At 36.6% G+C, this 18,096-nt stretch overlaps 1 protein-coding gene across 2 annotated transcripts; it reads right to left on the bottom strand.

Annotated features, from left to right (window-relative positions):
- Positions 1-2,947: 2,947 nt before the first annotated feature.
- LOC114528981 (CD151 antigen-like) lies at positions 2,948-17,422 on the bottom strand. Of its 2 annotated transcripts, none has more exons than XM_028550692.1 (7): positions 17,287-17,422; positions 10,133-10,324; positions 9,678-9,752; positions 8,793-8,888; positions 5,626-5,814; positions 4,243-4,326; positions 2,948-3,267 (listed from the first exon to the last, which is right to left on the bottom strand). In XM_028550692.1, the coding sequence occupies exons 1-7, from the start codon at positions 17,350-17,352 to the stop codon at positions 3,214-3,216; spliced, it is 756 nt and encodes a 251-aa protein (XP_028406493.1). In that variant the 5' UTR covers positions 17,353-17,422; the 3' UTR covers positions 2,948-3,213. The 2 variants fall into 2 exon arrangements, with proteins under 2 accessions (XP_028406493.1, XP_028406492.1); XM_028550691.1 differs by lacking the exon at positions 17,287-17,422 and adding an exon at positions 12,102-12,287.
- Between the last annotated feature and the right edge of the window lie 674 nt (positions 17,423-18,096).

The following is an 18,096-nucleotide window of genomic DNA, read 5'->3' as shown; positions in this document are numbered from 1 at the left end:
AAGCGTATAGCAGCGATACCTAGAAGTACGTTTAGAACCTGACTGTGAACATACAGCTTTACAGCGAGTCTTAGCAAACATGACCCGTACGCATATAGCAAAGGTCTGGGAACGAGTACAAATGCCAGTCAAAAGGACATCTCCAAAAATTCAAACATGTGAGACTTCAATTAGGCGAGTTTCTGAAAATCATTCCATCCGTGTACACTGTAGACCTTCTGCTCAATTTCCGAATACCTTTGAGGTTCCAGATGTGCTCTTGAAGTACAAGCCTTCGTGAACACTCCAGGAACTTCGCAGTTCAGTTGCTTGGACCAAAACAAGCTCCGGACGCTCGGCTGCGAAGTCGACTCTCCCCGAATGCCAATCGGGCCCGCAGGCCTCCCGAAAGATGAACACACGAAGGGCGGCGCCTCCCCCCACATGCACACAACTGACACCCGGGGAAAATCAACATCACAGTCGATCATTCAAAGCATGCTCCGGTACAGGCGACTGAACTACGAAGTCACTGGAGCATTCACAAAGATTCCTACTTCAAGAGCACAACTGAAACCTCGAAAGCATTCAGAAATTGCACAAAAGGACAACAATGGACAAAAATGAAATAATCCCCATGCCCTCACCCCATTGAAGTCCAACTTGTTATCATCAATTTCCTTGCCCTTGAAAGTGGCACCTGCAATTTTTATTAGAAAACGTCGGACGCATTTGCGAGCGCTTAAGGATTGCCTTCAGTCACCTTTCTTGGGGCGTTTCCTTCGAAGATAGCGAACGATTCTTTCTAAAAATTGGAAAAAGAGAATTGATGAACAAAAATTGACAGGGAAAAGCTTGAAACTATGTACCAACATGTAAAGCCAGTATATTTATAGATATTTGTTCAGTTTCTACAAATTAATCGTAAGGAACATTTTGATGTTTTAACACTTCATTGACAAATTCAGTGAAAATAGTTTTTTTGAGATTAGTGTCATCAACGCTGTTAATTTGTCGGTGACGCCGATATCTATGCGGGGTGGTACACGAAGGCACAGACGAAAAACAGTCCATGCAAAGATCTGTGGGACGTTTTACATTGGATTTGTAGAAAACCTTTAATCTTGCTCCGATAACGTTTGTGTATTGTGTTTTAACGGGGTCTAGATTTTGTGAAACGACTCTATAGATAGAATTATAGACAGTCTGGCCTTATAAAACGAGTTGGAAGAAGTATAAGGTTCAAATTAAGTTAATAAGGACGATCATATCACAAATAAGAATACAAAGAGTTAACTTCGCTGAAATTCAAACGGAGCCAATTTAAAAGTACACTCATTAAAAGCAGAGTCCCATTGATTCATAAAACAAATCGACAAACTTATTAAAGAGTTTGAAATTTAAACGAAACCAATTTATAAGTTCTCATCACCTGCATAAATGATCGATTTATACAAAGAAAACAAATCGAAAACCCATTACATGCATGCCCATGGCCCATAGAGAATTATAATGTAAAATCTGGTGTCGCATGAACTAACCATGAACTAACCGCATGAACTGGTCATTTCCCTTCAAATCTTGCGCTTTTTCTCCCGTTTTTGCTCTAAAGTGACAAGAAATGGCAGTGTAAGTGTTTGAAAACGTATGATGGTTGAACTAGTTTAATATTTAGAAAAAATCGGTCTGTATATATGGTGGCAGCCGGCATTAAAAATGTTTGCATGCATTCAGACTCAACAAAACGCGTTGATCCATTACGGAGAACATTTAGAAATAGGTTATCTTTAAGTATAAATACCTGTACAGACGTAGTCATCAACAGCGCTAACAAGATAGACGCCTTGTTAGTTGATCATGAAAGGTTCGCTTCTCGTGGACTTGAAGATTTTTCACAATTCTATGTCCAAAACGTCTAGCCCCAACAAGGAAATGTTCAATAATGACTTTCTGTATCAAAGCACGCCCAACTCCTCTCCAAATTTCCCTCCTTACGTCATCAAATTATTTGGCTCTGATTGGTCAGCAAGAACAAGGAATGCATGCTATTGTTTTTAACTGAACGAGAGCACAAGTAATTTGCATGCTTTACTAAACTTTCAAAAGAAAGAATTCGGGGCTCAATCCTGTGAAGAAGTAAACAAGATTATGCATATGAAGCTGTTATTTCACATATGTCAAAAAGAGCGAGAAAGCCTGTTTTGTGTCGAGTCGGACGAAGTCACTACACGGCGCATTAAAAATATAACATGTGAAATATTCGCTTCCATTTTTTCGTAAAACTAATATCGCAAGCTTGGATATTTTAAAAACCTACGCCAGTGCATTCCATGCGCTTGTCAGTCATTATACTAGTACAAGGAGGAAGCTTTTTTTATCAGCCATTACATTGTCATCAGCCACCATAGCAGCTCTTTAGACAATTTCCACACTAAACAATTCCTATTCGTCAGGGAAATGGGGAGCCACACGAGCTTTTTGAATACAGGCGTTAGCCTTAACTGTTGATAATCATATTTTTGTGTATGGTTCTATGTAATTTTAGACAACCATTTATCTGTATTTCTCTTTTCCGACACAAAGCCATGCATGCTCTTTGATTCACGTTTCTAGACCCCGTCTCCCAATAATATCCACCTTTGAAATCTTTAACGCAATATTTTTATTTTATTGTATAATTAGAAATTACACATCGATTCCGACTTGTCTAATTGTTATAGCATAAACCAACTTATGGATGAAGAAATTTATTAGCACAAAAAATTATGAGTTCGTCCAATTTTCTGTCATGAAATATCGGTAGTATTATTCCCGCCAACAATCAGTCCATTTGTCGGTTTTTACTAAAGGCCATGCTACACGGTACAATTTTTCTTGCAACTTGCAATGCAATTTATTTTTAAGAGATGTAAATTAGTGAAGAGTCTTGCAGAAGAAAAGTGCATGAAGTGTAATACACTTGTGTGTATCCCAAATATACATCTCTCAAAAGTAGAATTGCATTGCAAGTTGCAAGAAAAGTTGCACCGTGTAACAGGGCCTTTTAAAAACGGTTAAAGTATTTCCAGGTAATGTACAAATGTTCTTAGATAGTCAGTACCTTATTAACCTAGATCTACAAGAGTCTTTAAAATAACATTTCCATTTTTAAAAAGTTAATCCTATTTATAACTAAGAAAAATATACAAACACTTCTTATTTAAAACTGTTCATTTCTGTAATTCTTGGACGACTTTAGTATTCTTCCACGAGATGGATAAGCAACGCTGTGACTATTAATCCAAGAAGCTATAAAGGAAATTGCACAGTTAAGAGGAGAGAAAATAAACTTGAAGGCACCTGAGGTGATTGAGGGATTCGGAGAGAAATTTGTAACCTAAAGTAATGCCAGTAACCACGGCAAGCAGACAATTTCAGAAAATACAAAATAAAACTGATAAAACAAGATAAAACAAGAGTGTAAATGCAGAGGAAGTGATATTTCGTCTTTTTTCCCAGACTATTGACGATCTCTTTGAGATAAAAGCGAAATATCACTTCTTTTGCATTTACACTCTTGTTGTATCTTGAATATCAAGAACATGAGATGACTATCTTCAGAATCTGTTTTATTTTGTAAAGTAGTTCCATGTCCAGACACTACGAATATAATTCTAGTTAAGGATTAATCTTGAGGTAATGTCCATTGTCCAGTTAGGTTTGCGCATCGGTACTGCTCATAACAATGAGGGGCCGCAAATTGTCTAAATATCGTATGTTTGGGACATGTCGCAGCTCTCGGAAGCTTTCGTCCAATTGGATAATGCTTTTCTATGCTTTCTAAAGAACGAAGCTATGTTATTGGTTGAAACAGAAATGTATTGTAAAGTTCAGCCAATGAAAATCATTCTTGCGAGGAGCTGCGACACTACCCGTATGTTTCGGATTTTTTAAAATTTTTTTTGGCTCCAGCTTATATTGTGTGAGATAAGCAACCAATAATGTGTCAAGACAGTTCGTCGCATTTCAAAAAATTTAACAGTTTAAAATGCAAACAAAGTGCTTGCTTACATCACTAGACATCATCTTTAAACAAGAGCAGAATATTTCATAAATTGATTCAACAGAATATTGTATCGGTAATGACACCACTAATGAACTAAGTTCTGTGACGAGCTTATACGCCAAATACATACATCAAAGACATGCAGTTGATAATGAAGCTATTGTTTTTAACGTAATCATGCAGCACATAAAAAGTATAAAGATTGGAACAAGCCGTACTTGTAGTATTGAAACTCCAAGTCCAACAGCGCCCAGTATAAGTAGATGGTCCTCGATATATTCTGATAACTTCTGAATGCAACCCTTCAAAAGGAAAAATATTTTAGGGACTGTTTAGCACGTTTTAAGCACGTACAAAGCCTGCAAGGTTTATTGTATTATCTTCATATTGTATTATCTTCTTAACTTATGAAATAGTTGCAGGCAAATATGCCCGCACGGTATTTATTCCACCTTTCTCGCATTTTTCATTGCCATTTCAGGGATCGGCAGAATATTCACGAAACTGGTAAAAATACTCAAGCGAATTACATTTCAACCCATGCGTTGGTGATCATTCCATATGTCAAGAATCCACAAATAAATATTTTATCATGGTTGTGATGTTGTGTTTTTTTTGTCACATAAACACAGTCATGTCTCAATGGTGGCGTGCACTTCTCGTGAGACTAGGTTCCAGTCATGCATACTAATTAGAATTACTGGATTATTTATGCTGTTTTATCAGCAAGAGAAAACATTGAAACTCTGACATGGAAAAAACCACCTCTCTGCAAGAGGGAATCCATGCACGTTTACCCGACGCAAACAGACACGGGTCACGGGTTGAACTCGAGTCAATTCAATGACATTTACTTTTCTAATTACTAAGGGCTGGCTTCAACTGTCGCGTTTTTTGCACGTACGTACACGCACGTGAAAGCTTAATACTTTCTAAGTTGTTGTATGATTAATTTCATGCCAGAAAAAAACCACAACAAGTCATCAACAGAATCCAACCCCATGCATCTATTCAAGTGTCATTTAAATGATTTTAATTAAATTTTTATGTAGCTACGTACAAAAAACGCAACAGTGGAAACATTCCTTAAGGAATGTGTCAAACGTCATGTTTCTCATGTGCCGAAGGCATTACCAACTTTAGATAACGAGGCATCTCAACTACTTTTCTACTGTTTTTAGTGCGTTTGGCACATGGGAAGAACGACGTTTGAACTTTGAAACGGGCCTAAGTAAAAAACGAGAAGAACCCTTAGTTCTAGCCCACGAACCCACTTTCAAACTAGCCTAGGACGAATGTACCTTTTCGCTAATTACGCACAACATTTTAAATTTAGAACCACCTTAAATGAAACGGATTAGAGTTTTAATCTTACGAGCCACGTGCAAAGATGCAAAACACCTTCTTCAACACATGCATAAGACACACATGCCTTCTTCAACACATGCATTTTGACCAATAAATGTGGAAATAAACCATAACATGAGAACGAGGCTTAGGGGCTAAGACTGCGAGCGATCGTTCTTGCGTTATAGCTTATTTGCATTCTTATTTGCCATGCATGTGTTGAAGAGGGTAATGATTATTTTTACAAGCGTTACCTTGTAGTTGATATTAGAGGGATGAGTCACTTCACCACAGCCTTCCACTATTGGTGGTTTACAACAGCTGTCAGGAACTTTTAACTTATCACTGCTACCAGCTAACGTTTTATTTCCATTTCCACTACCAAGATTAAACCAAACAGTCTCATTCCACTGATAGTATCTCGTGGCTCCACAACACCAGTACTGAAACAGATATACAGCACACTGGTCAGTATCACCGGTTCGTAAAGTCGTTAAATATACGGCTACTAAAGGCCATGTTATACACGGTGCAATTTTACTTGCAACTTGCAATGCAATTCTACTTTAAAGAGATGTACATTTGTGAAGAGTCTTCAAAATGTAAGTGTAAGATACGCCTTGGAGTGTAATACAGACAAAAGTTTTTGTAATTGCCAAATTTACATCTCTCAAAAGAAGAATTGCATTGCAGGAAGTTGCAGGAAAAATTGCACCGTGTAACAGGGCCTTAAAACTGCCTCAATCTTTCCTAAACTGCATAAACGACGGATTTGTAACAAAAATAATGATTATGTGTATCACGTGTGTGAATTAACATTGTAATGGTCTTGTTGAGAAATATCCGTCGCCCAGATATAAAATACTAACAACAAGCTACAGTTTAAATCTTAATATTTAATCAATATCAATAAAAGTAGAAGTCGCCTTCGCAAGTCACATTTCATTCATTCCAAAAACCCATCTCTCAAATCACTATTGTAAATAACGTTCTACGATTGGTTGAAATTAATTTAATCAGTAATTACGTAACTACATCAAGATAAAAGGTTAGTCGCTGGTCGCATTAGTAATATATTAGTATATGATTCAAATAAAGTTTATATGGCACCATTAGTTTCGACAGTTTACACAGTCTGAGTTACCAACGGGAGAACTAAGTTAAAAAATTAGCTTGGCCACAGTGGAACACTAACCTGCGACATTTGGTTTACTAATCGAATACTCTTTTAACAGAGCCACTGCCATGCTGGATAAAGACGGTTTTCGAACATATAATTTTATATTGGTGATAAATTTGCATGGAACCCAATCTAGTCCCATGTGTCTTAAAGTTACTGCATGCGTGTGCATGTGAAGCCCGTTTCAGAGGTCAAACATTTTTATTATGCGCCAAACCTAATGAAAAGTCCGAGGTCTGAAACTCGGTTTATTAATTTTGTGGCGGTGTTACTCTGAGTTACCAACCGGACAAGCTGAAAAATTAGTTTGATTACGATACATGCTCTTATTCAAGACTAGCCACCAGCTCAAGCAAAAGATAAGCTGCTATTGCGGAACTCAATCTAGTGAATCTAGTGCCTTCCGTATCTGTATAAGCACAGAATACCTAACAGAAGTAGAACTCCTGTACTTTTTTCGTAAGTTCTGATTCGTCATGATTCGTCATTTAGCAAGTGCATTTTTTTGAGGCAGTCACCCCCCTGCCAATATTAAAATGCCCTTATTTTAGACATTGGCAGGGGGGTGACTGCCTCAAAAAAATGCACTTGCTAATTGACGAATCATGACGAATCACACTTACGAAAAAATAGTATAGAGTTCTACTTCTGTTAGGTATTCTGTGGTATAAGGTTATAATGTCAGTGTGTATGCATGAATACTCTAAACAAAATACTAAATTGTTCCTGCCTTTTCTTCGAAATTCCTATGTTGTTTTGTGTTCGATCTTTTGCGTCGCATTCCACGTTTTCTTAAGCTTACTATGAGTCTCATAGTTTAACTATAGTGAACAGCTGCATGAGTTTGGGTTGGAATGACGTGTTTATACGACGGTTGAGTGGATTGACACGACAACCTGCAGCCAGCTTATTGTACATTAAGATTAGATTTAGCTTGGCTTGGGATTCCAAATTATGTAAACGTTACAGAACTCGACGCGACAATGTTTAACAACACCTTCGACTATTTGGACAAAACGATTGACAATAAAATCAGTACTACTCTAATTCTTCACGTATGTAAGCTATTTGGCTTGCTCGAAATCAGGTTTTCATACGGTAAAAATGGATGAACGTTTATACGAGGTTTTACGTGCTTACACGAGGTTTTACGTACTTACATGAGGTTTTACGTGCTTACACGAGAGGTTTTACGTGTTTACATGAGGTTTTACGTGCTTACATGAGGTTTTACGTGCTTACACGAGGTTTTACGTGCTTACATGAAGTTTTACGTGCTTACATGAGGTTTTACGAGCTTACATGAGGTTTTACGTGCTGACATGAGGTTTTACGAGCTTACATACGTACCGCGTGAACGTAGCCTAATACATGACAGAAAAATTGTAATTAATATTTGCGAATGACCGGCGAAAATAAGTTTACTTATGGCTAATAAATCTTTTTAATTATCTATGGTTTACCTACTGTATGCTTTTTAGGACAACCCCTTGCCATGCTAAATCCACTTATATTTTGACATTCCTATTTTTACCATTCTATCATGCATGCATGGCAGAATGGTAATCTAGTGTTTTGCAATTCTTGTGTTTAGTTATAAAATTATATCATGATATATAACTAAACACAAGAATTGCATAACACTATATACAATAAAAATTGTGATTTAGCAAATACACCAGTCCATTCTTGCATCAAATGTGGAATAACAACTGCCTAAAAAGGCCAACAAAAACACTTCTCGACGTTTTCACTAAAAGTCTTGTTTGGAGAGTTAGCTCATACTAATCAGTATAGAAGTGAACTTTCCTGACGAAGGCCCTCAAGGCGAAACGTCGAGAACTGTTTTTGTCACATCCTCTCATTTACATGCAATGCGAAGTTGTTTGAAGCCGTTGTTTCAACCTACATCTATATTTATATTATTCAATAGTTTGATACTTTACATTTGCTTTCACGCCAACACAGTATATGTGTCGCTGGCTGAGGACATAAAACAGACACCTTACAGTTCTGACATATATGGGCGCAGCCAGCCACAAAATGACAACAGAAACCCGCAATAGAATCAAAGAACCTCACTATTAGGAATTTCCACTGCATCTATATTCGTAGTGCTCTTCAAGAATGCCTGACTTGATATTTCCATCACTAATTTCACTACTTTATACATGTTTATACTATGAACTATACGTGAGCAGGGCCTGGACACTACCGTAATATAGAAAATATAAATCCTACCTTTTCCTGTGCTTTATCGATTGCTTTTGTTTCCTTATCGTCGATTGCATATTTATTCATTGCATTCAAGAAACTGTCTTCTAATTCATTTTCAAGCTATAAGAACAACGAGAAATGAATGAAAGGAAAAAGATTGTGTCACAGGCACGAACACAAATGAGTCGCAACGTCCATCCAAGACCAAGTTGTTTATTAAATTGGAGTACACTCACTACACCGTTAAAACTGACTGAAAATATTTGACTTCATGTATCTCAAAGTATAGAAAGAATGAAAAATGAAGATATTTTTAGAACAAAGTCGATTTGTTCTAAAGAAATTTATAGTTTAAACGGCATCTTGTACAAGTCATATACCAGGTATTTGCTTCGTTGCTTTACTTGTTGAAATTGTTGGCAGGCAAGGCAGGTCAAGCATTTTTAACCAAACGCACGCTGGGTAATTTGATCGACTGCATTGAGACAGATGTTGCAATTTCTAGAAATATTTGTTACCGTTGAGCTGTATGGCCTCAAATAATTATGATAGTTGCTCCAGTATGACCGGCTAGTGTAAAACTAAAAGTGCTTAGGACCACTTAAGGCGCGTGCAGGAATTAACGCACGATTTTCGTGCGTTCGTTTAGCTGTTACAAAAGAAGTTTTGATGTCGAGCAAGCAATAGGCTAAGGTGTTTGTTGCACAAGGATGAGGTTATTGGAGGCATCCAGTACGACGGTGGCGAAAGAATAGTTTTGGCCAATGATAAACTGTTCAACAAATTACCTCCAGCTTCTAGGAATTATCAGACTGCAAGGAATTTTTCTTTTGATGGCAGGGGTGAATAGTCCATGAATCTACTGCCATATTGGGCACTTTGATGATATTAAAAAAATCATATACAAACCTGGCCTCTATAAGCAAAAGCGACAATACCAGCCGATAATTCCACCAAGAACACACAAACTACCATAACAAAGAACTAAAATATTGAAAGTATAGGGATTAGTCTATACTGTTCATAGTATAATTTTACAATCAATATTAAAATTATAGAATTGCTAATTGAGTAATTCTATTTAGAGATAGTGATTAAGATGAAGTTTTGATATCAAAGTTCAACAGGGTTGTGTTGTGGTGCTAATTGAAAAGCCAAAAATAGTATTACAAAAAAACTTCGCTAGTAGCTACCATATGTTGTTCACTAATATTTCACAAATTACTAATTGATATTGCTGAAATTTAAAAAAAAACCATTTAAGAAAATTGAAAGCTTAAGAGACAATATTTGTATCACAATTTGAAAATGTGCCATCAACATTACCCACAATGTCCCTATAATTATTAAAAATATATACTCACAGCAATAAGCATAAATCTGTTATCTTTGATGCTACCACAGCATCCCAGGAAGCCAACAATTATGACCACAATACCAGCTACGATCATTAACGAAACTACTATGATGTAATTATCACTTCCTAACAGACTACTATATTCAAATCTGTCAACCAATGTCCATATTCCAACGCCTACTAAGGTCACCCCAGCACACTAAAAAACAAAGATGTGTGGTCTGATTATCAAAGATGTGTGGTCTGATCCTGCTTACAATTTGTATTACTCTAATCTGACTACAAGTGCATTTATATCAACTTTCACAACTATTATGTTTAGAGTGAAAAAAAAACACTATAATTGTTCAATATTTGGTTCGATAAAAACATTGAACTGTTGGTTATATATACATGAGCGCATAAGGCAGGAACTGAATCAAGGCAGGCCATACATATATAGGATGCATCCAAACATATTGCAAGCCTTATATTGGGTTGCAAGTGAAATTATTAATAAAGATGCACAAGTAAGTATTTTAAACAATGCAAAATAATATATATAGATCTAAAAGAGGAAAGTTGATTGTATTAAAGGATGCAATTACATGTGAAATTATAGATAGATCTTTTCAAATGTATGTAGCTGAACTCCTGTTAGTCAATCCAGTTAATCCATATCAAGAAATATTTGCATTTAGATCTGTATTCTAATGGAGTTATTGGCAATGCACTTATATTATAAGGATTTTAATATTAGGAAGTTAATTTCTGACACTCCAAGTTTCTCCACAAAGTACAGATTGACATTACTAATATTTAAGCTAGGAGCCAGTTATGGGTTCTTAAAATTCTCCTTAGTATAAAATATCATGTGTTAGGTCAGTGTGAATGGAGAAATATGAAAAATATCACTTAATTTTCAATTCTACATGCAAAAGGGGGTCATATATAAGTAATATAACTATATGGCTGAATCTTTCTAATGCTGACTAAACGATTTGTTCATGCAAGTTTTCTTATTATGCGTATCATAATAGTCTTATCTCTATTGCACAGTATATAAATAGAAAATTATATATAAATATTAAATTATATATCAAATTATATTATGTTATATTCACAACTCAAAATCATAACTAACACGTGAACCAAACATGGAATTAACGACCAAGTATCCCCATAAGCCCGAATCCCCATACGCATTTACGGGAAATGTGGCATGCACAAAAAGTTTAAAAACAAGAACTACACTGCGTTAAAATTCAGGACAGATTATAGAGCATAATTTAGGTCACTGAATACTGGCTATTTTTATCGTTCATTAATTACATCGGCTGCCAGTATTGAAACAAGTTTATATACTTCAAAGTTCACGGTTATTAATGCCGAATAGCTCTATTGCTTGTCTCTCGATACTGTTTATAAAAATCACAGACACAATCCGAACAGTGGATGATAAATGCACATGATATAAGCGAAACAAAGAAATGTGTAGCCAGAATCGACAATCAGAATAATCAACACATTATCGCGGTCAAAAAATTATAAACATACAATTACAAACCCGATGACAAACAGCGAATGCAAATTTTGCGAATGATATATGTTAAATCCATACACAGTTCAGGATAATTTTAGACTTATAATCCTGTACCAGGCTATCTCAAATGTGGTTTTAAACAAAATTGCTGCGACCAGTTTATGACATGGTCTTCAGTTAATAATATATATAGAGTTACCGCTATCTGTGTGTGGCTTGGCAAACACGAAGCGGCTTTGAAAGACATATATTGGACCTGTTAAAAAATCGCCCAATATTTCCTTTCCTATATAAATATTATACACAGAATTGCCTATATTTTGCCTAATATATGTCTCAATATTGAAGTAATTTTGAGATATGCAACGTTTTCACCAAGGCTCAATCGAATGATGGTATTTATGAAACGGTGTTATGATTAAGGTTGTCTAAAATAAAAATTGCATTTACTTACCCAGAATAGAAAGATAAGAACATAAAGAATAGTCTTTAGACATTTCACGTTGAAGCAAGCGTTCTCCTTCATAGTAAATTATCGATATTTACCCACAGTAAATAACAGAAATAACAATCTGACTACAAACACTCCCAGTTATGGCTGTTGCGTTCTTTTCATTCCGGTCAACCCTAATCGAGTTTAGGAATGATCGAGGGACAGACTGCGAGGATCAGGGGGTCGAGGGTAGAATATCGAGGGTCGAGTTTTCCCGCATTTTTAAATCAACAATTCGAAGTTATCGTTGAATAAGATACGTACAATTGCCTATTGATACTATGAAATATGGTCGATTGATAGCAGAAAATTTAGTTCACATGCACTGTTTGACAAAATATTAGAACACTATCTCCTCCCCCGCTTAAAAAGGAAAATTTTTCGGCAGAAATTTTCCATTGTCATGACGGGAATCTCAGCTCATGATCACATATATGTTGCGCTCTACCACTACGGCGAGCTTAATTTCACTGATACATACTTTTAAATTAAAAGCGACATTGGCGAAAACTTTCGCCATACGCTGATGCGCTGACAAGGCGGAAAAAATTACTAGAAATGTTAAAAATGCCCTCACCCGAAATACGATACGGTCTAATGCATGTTTATAATTAAAATGGTCATCAATCACTCGAAAAGCGTCTAAGATTTCAAATTCATCTGCTGCTCATATACTTATCGCTAATACGACAATGATATGCTATTTATGCCATGCGGGGTTTTCCCTGTATGCTAGCAAGATTGTATCATGAGTGATTGAGAATTAAGATGCAAAAAATCTACGATGTGGACGTGAAGTAAAACTGCCATTATTTCTACAGTATCGCAACAGGGATGAAAATTATTGACTCCTTTCGGTAAGCAAAGTCAGGGCCGTATAAATTAAAACTGATTTGGTGCATCTTAACATCGCCACAAAGCCACATCGCCATAATGCGATATGCGCTTTTTACAACTGATCGTAAGTATAAGGATAAACCGTGTGATAAGCGCTACATTAACAAAAGTGCAAAAACCGTCCTCACACTAGCCGAATTCATATTAGAGACGGGAAACTCATCTTAGACGGGAAAGTTGATCGTAAAAGCCCGTCTAAATATGAATAGGAATGGATAAATTTATACGTGTGATGGGTCGGGTAATGCTAAAAAGCGTATCGTAATTATTATACGCTAAAATTTTTGTTTGTTTTCTCTTAGCCTTGTTTCGTCCTTGACTGTGCTGATATTGCAGAAACTCGTCTCATTGGTCCATCTAAATGCAAATTTAAGACGAGTTTCTCGTCCAGACGGGATTCCCGTCCAGTGTCCACCTTACCCGTCTGTTTAGACGTGAAAGTTAGACGGGTAAATTCGGACGAGAAACCCGTCTGTGACCGGATTCACATTACTCATTAGACGAGTTTCCCTTCTAAGACGAGTTTCCCGTCTCTAATATGAATTCGGCTAGTTAATCACGCAGCTGTTTTATATCCGCCATTAATTATTAACGCAAAACCCGCCCCGGAGGTACTATGTTTATGCTCCAAACACAGAATGGCATGCATTCTTTAAAATAATTTTTCACGCTGTATGCAAGGTTTGTTACAACAAAACGTATTTGTTTGCCTCATAATTGCACATATAGCTGAAATAACGTGACCAGGGGCCAGTTGTATAAAACCCTTTAACTACACATACTTAAATCCTACTGAGTTATCTCAGAAATACACAACTCTGATTGACCAATTCTGTCCCTAACTACAGTTAAAAGTTAACTAGTCTATTAGTTTTATACAACTGGCCCCAAACCAGTTCAAGCGCGCACTCTGACGTTTTAAGCGCCTTGGTAGCAACCACAATGAAGTGCGCTGAAAAAAAACGAAACTGCATGTTCGACCATTTTTGTCCGGCTTCCTGTTGGACTTTTCTGGTCGGGCCTAACCTAGCATTGAACCTACCAAGGATCAAGGTAATTGCACATTCAATTTCTGCTTTACTTCCATTGGTTCCTTCTCAGGAGGGAAGGGGGGGGGGACACCGCGGAAATTGGTAACATTGAAAAATACTTAGCCGCAATTCTCAATACTTAGACTTCAAACTTGATGAGAAAAAATATTTATAGATACTACACAAAATATGTCTTGCACAAAAGATTTGAAGCTTGCACACGGCAAAAATGAATCGTCTGAATTAATAACCTTGTGTACACTTTAAGCCGCAAAATGGCCATTTCACAGCGGTCAGATGTGTATGATGAGCTGCCAAAAGATTGCATAATGCGTATTCGGAAAAAACCCGAACTTTTTAACGTTATTCAATAGTTTTCTCTTTGATGCAATACAGCAATGCACAATGTGAACCAGTGATCAGATTTTCGGGTTGAAACTTCATAAACACCAAATTCTGCGGTGTTGGGGGGGGGGGTTAGCTGCAGAATTCCAGCATTATTGATCATGAAGTCGGGAATTTGTACTCTTAATTGGGTCTGGTAATCTTAACTGAAATCATAAGGTAATAAGGCCCGTTCACACTTGCAATTTTTGCTGCAATTTCATGTCTGCGATTTTCCTCTTTTGATAGATGTGAACGAGTGATTTAGTTACTGAAGTTCAAATAAGAGCTCTTATATTCAGAACATTCGTAACTTATTACTCGTTCACATCTATCGAAAGGAGAGAATCGCACATTAAATCGCAGCAAAAATCGCAAGTGTAGACGAGCCTATATATATATTTAAGCCTGTGCGCAAAGGGAAAATAGTGCAAATAATATATAGTTCTCGCTGTGGACGAACGTCAATAGATTATGGTGATATTTTCGTAATTATTTAAAATTTTACACGCAGCTATTAACTTAAAAGGTTCTAGTTAGTGGACTGTAGTGTTGCCGATTATCTCAGTGTTCGTAGATGCTCAAAGATAATATTTTTCCGCTATAGCATGTACTTCTCTCGGGGTAAGATTAATCCGTTTCACCTCTGGTTGCTGTGGTCTATACTGTTGATCTAACCTTAGAAAAACTGCCCAAACTAGCTAAAGAAAACAAGATTCATTATCAGATAGAAAATGTGCTTTGTTTAGTAACCATATCTTCATAACTTTCTCTGATCGCATCGCAAACGTCTAGGCAAAATATATGCATGTCTCGCTGTCACGCTGCATGTCAGTATATTGCATGTTGTGGATGAACTGATATCACAAAAATGTTTTCATAACCTTTACTACCACTGATTTCGGGTGTCCCTCCAACTTTGCTCGACATGCAGAGTAGTAGGACCATTTGCTTTAGAGATGTATATATTAAACTGATGTGAACTGCAGCCATCACAACATAGTACCTGGACGGGGTGTATTTCTTGTTTTCACGGTAAAGGTCGGTGTACAGACAAATGTCGTAGATATGACAGAATGTCATTGTGAAAGTGAAGAACAATGCCGGGCAGGTACAGAATAACTGACCTGATAAATAATTAACATTTACAATATTTGCTTTCTGCATAATGCAACAAGTAAGGCTTGTTTCGCATTATCCATTAACGTTGCCTTAATTAAGCTAGTTATTTAAATCAGAATGCGTTCAACGAGTTGTTTATAAAGTTAGCAGGACGCCTAGGCAGGTGCTGCATGTCGATAATTTTTTGAGTACAAAATTTAAAATTTTGTTGTTTGAAACTCTGGACATACTATGCGTCACGATTTTACATTTTGTCATAAATCCTGGTAAAGGAAGTAAGAAATAATATAAGCCCTATGCTCCTATACACAAAGCTAGCGTATGTTTTCTAAAGATGGATTTATTATACTAGAGTGGCCATAATGATATATCAGAGGGCGGTTTACGTAGACAGTTGTTTATTTCAGTATGATAATTCCGTGGGGATTAAAGAGGAAAATATATCCTTGCACATTTAAAGTACGAAGGTCCAAGGTTCAATGAGAATAATTATTCGGGCGTTATGCAGCTACAACATTTCGCTGTTTAATTACCGTAATTTGCGATAGTTTAGGTGTGAAACTCGCTATTACTGGGATGGGATAAGTGATATATTTAGATGGATATATAATCTGGAGGGGCCGGATTATTTGTATTACGGTGGATTATGCTTAAAGCGCGCCAAAAACGAGGGGCTTATCACATTCTAAGATCATGGTGCATAGGTAAAGTAATAAAACAGATAAATATCTGACTTGTTGGCCGGTTCAAGGCTTTTGGTGGATGTTAATAATAGCAAATATTACTAGTTCACGATTGTCGTCACGTTGAGTTCAGTCACGCAAACTTCAAATAACTTCAATGTACGACTTCATAGGCCAGCAGCATATTTCGGATAAAGAATCGGACTATTGACTGTGTTAACCTCCCTTTCTGCAAGACTCTCATGTAATAGATCCTCATAGTGAAGGATGGCGCCAAATTTTTAGTTGCAAAACGCAAGGACTATCCACTCGTTTTCCTCTTGAATTTGTTATTCCCTTAACTCTATTTGGTCATGATTTATTAAAGTTCATTGCTTTTGCCAATATCATTCTAACACTATTTTCATATTAGCAAGCTAAAGCGTGAGTGAGTGAATGCCTTAAACAACTCTAAAATATACCGTGAAACTAATATCTTGATTATATGTATATCTTTTACACGATAGTATTTTGAGTTGCAATTGCATGCACAATGTACGATATTGCGATTAATAACATCTCCGGATGAAGCAGCGTAATATTATAAATCTGATACGAAATGCAAATTAAATGTCAAAACTGTCTGTGTAAGCATTAAGTTTTGTAGATAAAAGCACAGCAAAAATAGTGAAATATTCATTTAATATAATGTGGTTAGGGTATTCAATAAAAGGCAAACACCGAGCAGCTGAAAGCGGAACGGATGTCAAGCTGAGAACATGTGTGTGTACAAAATGTCATTTCTCATTTAGCAAAATATTTACGGAGAAAACAGCACAGGCCTCTAAAGCGTATCATCCGTCGTTTAATATACCAAGTTTTGGAAACATTCTGATTCACACATTTTACCACTAAAGGGCCTGTTACGTTTAGGTCCTCGTCGAAAGATAACTTTTTATCTCAACTGGCCATGTGCCACTTCCATGCAGAATCGAATTTTCCGCCTATCATTTTCAGCAAATATAATTTGGACATACATTGTGTACTTACCCAAAACAGAATCAAAAACACAGTGAAAACAACTTTCAACGATTTTAGACACTTGATGTTGCACATATCCGTTGTAGGGAATATACAAAAACGAAAATACAGTTCACCATTTGCATAATAGGCAACAATACTAGCTTTCTTACTGCTAATACATTATGTAATAATTTTGGAATTTCTCACCATTGACAGTTAATGAAATTTGGGTCAGCGGTAGGCCATCAAAATGTAAATATGGATTTTGAAATTGATTCTGACTGATTATGACAAATATTATGACAATGACTGGACTGTCACAGGGTAAGGTTTATATGAATATATCTTTACCACAATTCAAAGCTTTCATAATATTGGCTTTTACATGGCGTAAAATTTCCCCGCTATTTTGTTGACCTCTCATCATGCGTTTGATTAATTCCCAAAAAGATTAAATATTGTGAACGCGACAACTTTTTTATCTGGCGGCTAGCTTTTTTTGTTAAAAATTGTATCTAAAATGAAGCTGTTCCCTGCGACATTATTGATAAATGAAGATGTGAACAGTCGCCTGAAGGCAATGTCTATATAATTAATTTTCGTGCACGACGAAGCCTTCCGCTCGATACTTTCGCCGTCTGAGCAAATTTAGCGCTAACGTTAAAAATATCCTGTCGTTAAAATAATACGCTTGTATGATATTCACACAGTAGTATTGAGACGACTGCGCACATAAAAATAATAAAACTGGCGGCACTGACAATGCCCATTGTTCAGGAAACAGGCGCTTGGCCGAAACGCGTAAGCTCGACACAGACTGGACGCGAAGCGACAACG

Source organism: Dendronephthya gigantea, unplaced genomic scaffold (genome assembly GCF_004324835.1).
Source record: "Dendronephthya gigantea isolate DGI-Jeju-01 unplaced genomic scaffold, DenGig_1.0 000052F, whole genome shotgun sequence".
Taxonomy (NCBI): domain Eukaryota; kingdom Metazoa; phylum Cnidaria; class Anthozoa; order Malacalcyonacea; family Nephtheidae; genus Dendronephthya; species Dendronephthya gigantea.
This window is presented reverse-complemented; position numbering and strand designations above follow the sequence as displayed.